We start from the raw sequence: 10,016 nt of genomic DNA, 5'->3' as shown, positions 1-10,016 counted from the left end.
GAGAGTTCTCCATGTTCTCAAAGGTGTGTGAAGTCTGCCAATCCGCACTGGGCCAGCGTGGCAGACTATGGCCTAAACCCTTCTCATTCTGAGAGGAGACCCGTACTCAGTAGTGGGGCGGAAATGGGTTGATCATGATGAGTAGTTATTTTATTTATTTTTAAATATGAATTGTTTTCATTCAGCTTCAATATCATTTATTGCTACTTTGTTATAGCTATAATACATAATATTTAGTATTTTACATAAAAATCTTATTAAACAAAAAAACTATGTACATAGGTAACTCGTTTACGTAAGACATTTTTAACACCAATTAAAATCGCATTGAATCCTTAATCGTGATATACAATAATCATGATATACAATTAAATGTTTTCTATAAACTGTGGAATATTACCTGACGTAACAATAAAACTCGAGCGATTCCGCAAATACCCATTAGTGAATTTTAAGTTACCGTACCCGTTTTCCCCGTACAGGTATTGAAATAGGTATACGCGTGCTTTTGTTCTCGTGAGCTGGCCGGGCTTGCGTAGATTATGATAAACGAAGATGTATAAAAGGATGATAAATGTATTCACATTTAGTTAGTGAATCCGTAGCCATGAGGACGGTCTATTTACTCTTTGGGATTTTGTTGGCACACGCCAGTGCGAATGGTAAGTGGTAAAAGTGCCCTTACCCAATACTTACACCGTAGTGAAAATATTTTCTTAGGTACTTATTCGAAAATAAATATCACTGAATAAAATGCCAGGACCATTCTATTCTATCCCAAAAAATACAACCATTGAATTTAACTTTTTAACCCCCGACCCGAAAAGAGGGGTGTTATGAGTTTGACGTGTGTATCTGTATATCTGTCTGTGGCATCGTAGTTCCTAAACTAATGAACAAATTTTAATTTAGTTTTTTTTTGTTTGAACAGTGGCTCGATCGAGAGTGTTGTTAGCTATAATCCAAGAAAATCGGTTCAGCCGTTTGAAAGTTATCAGCTCTTTTCTAGTTACTGTAACCTTCACTTGTCGGGGGTGTTATGATTTTTAAATTTACCATAGAGATAGTTACACTTGTATTATTTTAACATTGGGTTTTTGTTACTATCGAGAAAGGGACTGCTCTTACAAGTTTGATTGTTTGATTTTTCAGATTTTTTTCTCAGAAAAGTTGTCCACCTATGAGTTAAAAATTGTATTCGAAACTAGATTAAAAGTACTCAGGCTGAATTGAGAAATATTGAAAATATTATGTATATTTATGTACCTACCTATTTTATGTAAGCTGTGTCTCTTATTATAAATCAAGAATCAATACTACCACAGATTCGGAAAGCAAATTTCACTAAGAGAAATAAAGTCTCTTGCAAAAAGACTCGGCAGTAGTTCTTTTCAAAACGCATAAAGTAGGTTCAATATTGATATGAGAATGATGAACCTTTTTAGTCGTCGTCTCAATCGACGACGTCCACTACTGGTTCTAAGTTACTGGGAAAGATCGTCACTGTACATTAGTTATGACGTTAAAATAACATACCTATATTATTTTCAGAGAGAGTTCGTAGAGGATATGGAGGAGGTGGAGGAGGCGGCGGCGGTGGCGGATTTGGTTATGGAGGAGGTGGCGGCTTTGGATTTGGCGGTGGAGGCGGGGGAGCCGGAGGTGGCTTTGGAGGAGGCCTTGATGCCATCCGCGAAGGAGTAAATGGGATTCTTGGCAAAGTATCCTCTGGATTCAACCAACTTGGAGGTGGATTTAGCGCTAGTGGTGGACTAGGAGGTGGTAGTGGCCATGGAGGGGGACTTGGAGGTGGCGGTGGCCATGGAGGTGGTCTCGGTGGTGGCCTCGGAGGTGGCCTTGGAGGTAGCGGTGGAGGCGGCCTCGGGGGTGGTAACGAAAAAGTGATCTACACAAAGTCAGATGACGGCAAATCCGGTGGCTTCGCGTTTACTGGTACCACTGGAAATGGTGGCTACGGAGGCGGCGGTGGTTACAGTGGTGGCGGAAATGGCGGCGGCTACGGCGGTGGTAGTGGCTTCGGCGGTGGAGCTGGCGGCGGATTAGGTGGTGGTAAAGGTTAGTAATCAGAGATAGTTTTAATTTACTTTATTTATTTTTTTAATTTAAAATTTGACTAACTTTATTATCTTTTAAAGTTTAAAAAAAAACTCGTGAAAAATTCATGTTCATTTTACAAAAGCTCAGAAATAAATTAATTTCTTCCAAACTTTCATATTCAAAGAAACATTGAACACAGATACTGCCTAGTTCATTCTAAACCTTCTAAATAAAATAAAAAATTATAAATATTGTCTTCAAGGCCACTTAGGGTCATTCAAAAGTTCAATATTCACTTATTTTTGTACCAATCCGTTTATTCTGTGAATATCTATAATTTATTACTGGTACTTATACATAATATGTAAAGTAAACACACGAGTGAATCTTGTAAAACAAGTTCAAAGTCAAGGTTAACTTGTTAGCTTTTTTTATTGGATTTGCATAGGTAGGACCTACCTACAGTAATATTATGAATATCAACGCAGACGTCGTATTTAGAATGCCACCCTTTTACTACCCTATGCGCTTCTTTAGGTTTCCGTACCTCAAAAGGAAAAAGGAACCCATATAGGATCACTTTGTTGTCTCTCCGTTCGTCTGTTTTGTCTGTGAAGAAAACCTTTACTTCCCTTTGACCTAGAATCATGAAAGGCAAGTTGGGTAGGTCTTATAGCACAAATAAAGAAAAAAATCCGAAAACCGTGAATTTGTGATTACATCCCAGAAAAAAAATTATATCTGTACATGCTAAAACAGATTTTTATTTATTTTTGTGCATAATGGTTTTTGATTGTGCTAAATTTTGGAAAAAATACCCAAGTACGGAACCCTCGGTGCGCGAGTCTGACTCGCACTTGGCTGGTTTTTTCTTAACCAGTCCAATTTATAATTGAAATTGAAATGATCTTTAAATGCGAGTAAATCACAGGATTATCCATTTTCATGCATTATTATTATCGCAGTTGATATGTACTATTGACATGATGTTTTGCATAATGTTTTATTTTTTCCAAAAGGCGGCAGTGGTGGCTTCGGCGGTAGTGGTGGCTTCGGCGGTAGCGGTCTAGGCGGCGGGTCAGGAGGTGGACTTGGCGGAGGTCATGGCGGTGGTAGCGGTCTCGGTGGATCCGGAGGATATGGAGGCGGTGCAAGTGGCGGACTTGGCGGTGGCTCTGGAGGTGGACTTGGTGGTGGCTCAGGAGGGGGACTCGGTGGTGGTCATGGAGGATCGGGTGGACTTGGCGGAAGCAGCGGTGGATCTGGAGGTCTCAGTTTTGGAGGCTCAATTGGCCTTGGCGGAGGTTCGGGTGGTGGTCTTGGAGGCGGAGCTGGCGGTGGCAATGGAGGCGGTCATAGCGGATCGGGTGTTCTTGGAGGTGGTAGTGGTGGATCTGGAGGATTTGGTGGTGGATCTGGTCTCGGAGGAGGTTCTGGAGGTGGACTAGGAGGTGGTCATGGTGGATCTGGAGGCCTTGGAGGCGGTGGATCAGGAAGTTACGGAGGTGGATTGAGCCTAGGCGGTGGTTCTGGAGGCGGTCTTGGTGGTGGATCTGGAGGCGGACTTGGTGGCTCTGGAGGATTTGGAGGTGGTAGTGGAGGTCACGGAGGTTCTGGAGGGTTCGGAGGCAACGGCGGTGGTCTTGGCGGCGGCTCGGGAGGCGGTCTCGGTGGAGGGCATGGTGGATCTGGAGGGTTCGGAGGCGGTGGTAGTGGTGGATATGGTGAATCCGGTGGTTTTGGAGGTAGCCTTGGCCTGGGTGGTGGTCTTGGCGGTGGACACGGAGGTTCTGGAGGACTAGGAGGTGGTCACGGAGGCTCCAGCGGTGGTTCCGGTGGTTACGGCTCCGGTGGTTCTGGTGGTTGTGGCTCCGGGTCTTGCGGTGGATGTGGATCAGGCTCGTGTGGTGGAGGCGGGGGAGCCTTCGCATCTGCGAAGGCCTCTGCGACAGCGTCTGCTAGTGCCGGCAGCTATGGCAAGTAATGTTACTTCAAAATAATACAATAACTACGAGTACGGACTAATTCATTTTGTAATAATGAACAACTCATTTTGCAAAATTGAATAACTGAGTTCATTTGCAAGTGAAATAATAATAATAATAACTAAACAGCTTCATAATGAATTTTAGAACAAAGATCAATCCAATTTGAGAACAAATTGTAAAATTGACCAAATCAAATCACTTCTTAACCACTAGCCCGCAAACTTTGATTGGACAAGATTGTACCGAATGCTTTTTGTAAAAATTGTTAAAACTTTTCCTCTATAATGAATTAAATTGTAATAATATAAACTTTCAACAATAGCACTAAAAAAATGTACGATGTTAATTACCCACTATGACGTCAGGATTGTTATTAAATATAAATTGTTATTGTCTATTGATCGATGTGAAAAAACTTACTGATTGAGATTATAATTAAGAAAAAACGTTCGAGCCAAGCGATTACCTGTGATTGTAATGTTTATATAGATTATAGTATTTTTATGTTAATTTAAGTAGTAAAAAGTTAATATAATAATATCGCAAAACCTTGATTTATTTATCTTCCTAAAGTACCTACCTATTAAAAAAAGTTTGTGCGATAAGCGATAACACAGCTGCATTCTTTATTCTGTAGTCTCTGATAGTACGATGGGACAGTAATCCGACACGATCGGAGGGAGATGAGAAAGTCACATACCACTATAAAAAACGGCCAAGTTCCGTATTCAGGAATTTTTTCGATATTATGCACGATAAATCAAAAACTACAATGCATAAAAATAAATAAAAACCTGTTTTAGAATGTACAGGTATCCTTTCATAATATGAGACCCCACTTGGTATAGAGTTATCTTACTTTGAAAATTGAAAATACTAATTTTATTTATTCTTTGTTCATGAACACATTTTAATTTTTTTTGTGATGTAACCACAAATTCATAATTTCGGATTTTTTTCCTTTACTTGTGCTACAAGACCTACCTACCTGCCCATCATGTCAATGGGAAGTGCCCTATAGGTTTTCTTGACAGACAGACAGACAACGAAGTGATCCTAAAGGATTTCTTTTTATCATTTTAGGTACGGAACCCTAAAAAATGTAGCATTTTAAAAAGGCCATTGATCCAGGGACACACCCAAATCTTTCAAATTGAACCATTTTCAAGAATATCATCATCATCAACCCATCGCTGGGTCACTACTGAGCACAAGTCTCCTTTCAAAATGAGAAGGGTTTGGTTTGGCCATCCACCACGAGGGCCAAGTATGGGTGGATACCTTTGAGAACGTTATGGAGAACTCTCAGACATGTAGGTTTCCTCACGATATGTTTACCCTTACCTACGTTTTAGCAAGTAATATTTCAAACTCTCGTAAATCCAACCCCAGACCTCCGGAATAGGAAACCGACGGTATCTATACTAATAAATAAAATTGGAGTGTCTGTCTGTAATTTCGAAATAACTACCTCATATAAAGCTCATATGGTTATTTGAACGATACCATAACCGAATCACACGTTTTTAAAATTTTTGTCTATCTGTCTGTCTGTCTGTCTGTCTGTTTGAAAAGGCTAATCTTCGGAACGGCTGAACCGATTTTGACGGGACTTTCACAGACAAGTAGAGGATTCATCAGGGTGTAACATAGGCTACTTTTTTAACCGACTTTCAAAAAAGGAGTTGTGTTTTTCTATCTATGTATACCGAAATCTTCGAGATTTCTGAACCGAATTGAGTAATTTTTTTTTAATCGATAGAGGAACTTTGCGACATTGCCCTATAAAAAATTTAGATTCCAACTCCTCAATCCTGATGCTGCAGGGGATCTGATCACCAAAGTGGATGGGATTTAGAAACTGTCGTCGGTTATAACTTGATATTGAAGGTATATTTACCAAGTAAAGACTTTGTCGCGCGGTACGGATAGACTACTTTTGTCCTGGGAACTCAAAAGTTCCCACGGGATTTCTAAAAACCTAAATCCACGCGGACGAAGCTGCGGGCATCAGCTAGTCTATACTAATAAATAAAATTGGAGTGTCTGTCTGAAATTCGAAATTCGAAATAACTACCGCATATTAAGGTCATTTGGTTATTTGAACGATACTATAACTGAATCACACGTTTTTAAAATTTTTGTCTGTCTGTCTGTCTGTCTGTCTGTCTGTCTGTTTGAAAAGGCTAATCTTCGGAACGGCTGAACCGATTTTGACGGGATTTTCACAAAAAAGTAGAGAATTGACCAGGGAGTAACATAGGCTACTTTTTTAACCGACTTTCAAAAAGGGAGTTGTGTTTTTCTACCTATGTACACCGAAATCTCCGAGATTTCTGAACCGATTTGCGTCATTTCTTTTTTAATCGATAGAGGAACTTTGCGACATTGTTTCATAAAAAATTTGGATTCCAACTCCGCAATCCTGATGCTGCAGGGGATCTGACCAATCTGAAACGCGGGCGAAGCTGCGGGCATCAGCTAGTATACAATATACAATCACTGAACTCTAAATGCATGCAATGTATACCTTATAAGTAAACTCGTATGCAGCTAGGTACATAGCTAATTTCAGTATTTTCCAACTGAATTCACTGAAGCTTGAGAAATAAGATAAAGAACCTAATTAAAACGGTCATTTAATTTAAATATGTATATATCTTTTTACAATGAAACTAATTACCAAATAAAATTAAAAATTTCCACTCGAAATTTCGACCAAATAAGTCATGACTGTTTTAAATTAGGTTATTAGCCCCTAACTGTGAAAGAAGGAAACTATATCTGGTTAACGAGAAAACGATAGTGAGATATTGCAAATTGATGCGGTAGAATGTAGATGGATGGAATTTTTAAAGTAGGTAATGACAAAATGGACACCACAACAAAAAAGGCCAAGGAAGACCAAGAATAAGTTGGGTGAATTGCGTGGAAGAAATAGTTAGATAAGGAAAGAGAGAAGTGCAAGATATGGATGATGAAGCAATCGTAGTGGAGGCAAAGATCCACAAAGGTTTATAGCTATATAACGCCGAAGAAAGTAAGTAAACAATTATGAAAAGTAACCCACCCCATTGCTTCTCTATTGATGGGTGTCCGCTTGTCCGGTGACAAGTCTCAATTCCGCACGTCTTTTTTTATTCGGAAATGAAATGAAATGAAATGAAATGAAATGAAATGAAATGATTCTTTATTTTGCGAAATGTGAGTAACAATGATGGTAGGAGAAATATTTTTTACCTACTTAACAATTGTGGCGTCCTAAACATTTGCATTCATTTTTTATAAGAAAATTTTGGAAGCTAGAGGCAACTTGAGAGAATTTTTTTATATCATCAATTCTTAATGAAACATCACCATTGAAATATGTTATTATTCAAATATGTTAGATAAATGTAAAAAGTCTTCCAAATGCTCTTTTTTTGGGTATATTCCTCTACTGTTAACGTTGGGAGTGCGACCTTAGTTCAATTCCCTCGAAAGATGTTATATTCTAGTATGCTTCGAGGCTGATATAGGCTAGTATGTTTTTACCATAGACTGTATTGTCACATAAAAACAGATAAGACCGTCAAACACTAACTTGTCTACTAGCTAAATATTTTATTACTACCATAGACTATTACTACTATGTAATTACATCTGTTTTATTCTTTGTCATAGTATTTATTAGGCAATAAAGATGTTTAAATAAATGAATAATAAAATATTTTATGATCCCCGTACATAATTACAAACCAGCCAGACCATCCATCCATAGATACATCAGTCTGCATGCGTCCACAAGTGGACATAGATTTGATGCAGAGCGCGCCACCAGCACTGCGCTCTCCTTGTCCACCCACTTCCCGCTATTGTGCGTCGTAGGACGCCAACGCTGTGCAAAGGTTGGTTGTAGATGAGTATCGCCCAACGTGTATTGTCAGTCAAGATCTGATTATCTGCGTCATTCAAATTCAAATTCAAATTCAAAATAATTTTATTCAATTAGACTTTTACAAGTTCTTTTGAATCGTCAAAAGCATCTACCACTGGTTCGGAATGCCTTTCCTACCGAGAAGAACCAGCAAGAAACTCGGCGGTTGCTCTTTTCAAAGATTTGATATACAATATTATGCCATGTATTATGTAAAAGCAATTGAAGTCCTGCGCATTGCTGGAGCGAATTGCAGGTCAAATCCACGCTTTTTTATCATTTACATAATCTTCGATAGTATACTATGCTTTTCTCAGGAGCATATTTTTAATAGATTATTTGAACCTGGTCTTTCATTAAGGACGTGCTTAGGGCGTCTTTTATCGGGGGGAGGAAGTCGTTGCAATCGGGGGTGTAAGAGGCTTCCCGAACTGCTATACTACTAGAGGGTTAGGGTGTCTGGTTGCTTTCTCAAAGTAGTTTTTGGGAATCTGTTTGAAATGATGGGCTATTGTCGGGACTTGGAGTTCTTTGTGGAGGTCCACATTGCGCACAAACCACGGGGAGCCATGCGCGTGAACCTATTTTGTAGGATTTGCAAATGTTTAAGTGAAGTAGGAATAAGGCAGGTGTGTCAATACCACACACGCACAAATGATACTAAGTAAATCCCCTGTTTATCAATACACATACCTACTATGCATAGTGTTCCTGCTTACGCCTACAGACGCCTAGTAGAGTACCTATAGGTATTCCTAAAGTAATTACTGAGAACTTACCGTGCCTGATTAAGGCCGCAACAAAAACGTCTGAATACTTTTTGTTGCTGCGTATTAGCAGTCAAGTACCTCAAGTTAAGTTAAAAGTCATTATTGGTGTGCGTTTTGTCATATACAAGTAATCTCCGCGACTTTGCACTACACGTATTTTCTTAAACCCTAATCCTTTCGTTCTTTACGCGTTTTTCTTATATTTAGCAAAGTTGAACATGTCTGTTTGTCAGGGTGTGCATACAGACTTACATACTAGGTAGTTACTACAATTTTGTTCCTTGTGATAATCTCAATGCACAGAAATAATTGTCCGATCAATCCATTGTATTAGTTACCTACCTTTAATCTTTTGTTCGATTTACTGACCGATTCTATTCCATGACAACGGGGTCGGCCGCCATCGTTTAGTATTTTTTACTTTTACTAATTGCTTTACTAATGAAATTATTTCTTTTTATGTACCTAACACTTCTCTATCAAGGACGATGACCCAGCTAATCAAGGGGAACTTTATCAGATCTTCGTAATTTCTGGGTAAGCCCCTCAGGTCTTCCCTGCAGCGGTTTTCAGGACCGCAGATAGGTGGTTAAGAGACGGAAACAGCTGATGGTAGGTGGTTAAGGGTGGATTACAAACTGGCTAATTCTGCGTAGCTATTTCATACAGTTTCAAAGTCTACGAGTAAGATTCGATGTGTATGACCTGTGTTATTCAAAATATTGTTTAGTATATTTCCTTGTTTATTTCATTACATTACCTGGAATCCTTTCAAGGCGTCTGTGGTGTTGCGTGTGTCAGACAGTGAGGTCACGGCGAGTTATCTGCGCCTTGACTTATCGAAGTTCATAATAGATCGCAAATCAAATCACTTGAGTAGTAGGTAGGTACATACCTACGTAAGATAGCAATGATTCTCTCGTGTTGGCATAAGCAGGGTTCACTTCACACATAGTGCGGCTGATGTACGACTACAACAAAGAGTACCTATCTATAACCTATATCATAATTTAATTTCCGAAACCGAAATCCTGACTAAAATTTAAGCAAAAGAATAATTTGGTCTCGCTTATCAATTGATATTCATCAAGTTGGGATCAGGTAAAGTATAATCTACACAGTGAATGTGTCTGTCTATCTGTAAGTTTTGACAGCTCATCCGTTTAACCGAATTTTACCAAAGATACTGAGATAATTTGCATCCCAGATGCAGAATATATACCTATAGGCAACTTTATTTGAACGCATTTGTATCGACAGAAGCGCGCAACCCTCGACCAATCA

The 10,016-nt window shown here is 39.2% G+C and overlaps 1 protein-coding gene across 3 annotated transcripts; it reads left to right on the top strand.

Moving 5' to 3' along the window:
- The first annotated feature begins 514 nt into the window (after window positions 1–514).
- On the top strand, window positions 515–4,600 carry LOC123878079 (glycine-rich cell wall structural protein-like). Of its 3 annotated transcripts, none has more exons than XM_045925149.1 (4): window positions 515–662; window positions 1,552–1,779; window positions 1,828–2,076; window positions 3,078–4,600. In XM_045925149.1, the coding sequence occupies exons 1-4, from the start codon at window positions 575–577 to the stop codon at window positions 4,040–4,042; spliced, it is 1,530 nt and encodes a 509-aa protein (XP_045781105.1). In that variant the 5' UTR covers window positions 515–574; the 3' UTR covers window positions 4,043–4,600. The 3 variants fall into 3 exon arrangements, with proteins under 3 accessions (XP_045781105.1, XP_045781113.1, XP_045781104.1); XM_045925157.1 differs by having other exon boundaries at window positions 516–662; window positions 1,840–2,076; XM_045925148.1 differs by having other exon boundaries at window positions 516–662; window positions 1,552–2,076.
- Window positions 4,601–10,016: the final 5,416 nt, after the last annotated feature.

Source organism: Maniola jurtina, chromosome 2, assembly GCF_905333055.1.
Source record: "Maniola jurtina chromosome 2, ilManJurt1.1, whole genome shotgun sequence".
Classification (NCBI taxonomy): domain Eukaryota; kingdom Metazoa; phylum Arthropoda; class Insecta; order Lepidoptera; family Nymphalidae; genus Maniola; species Maniola jurtina.
This window is presented reverse-complemented; position numbering and strand designations above follow the sequence as displayed.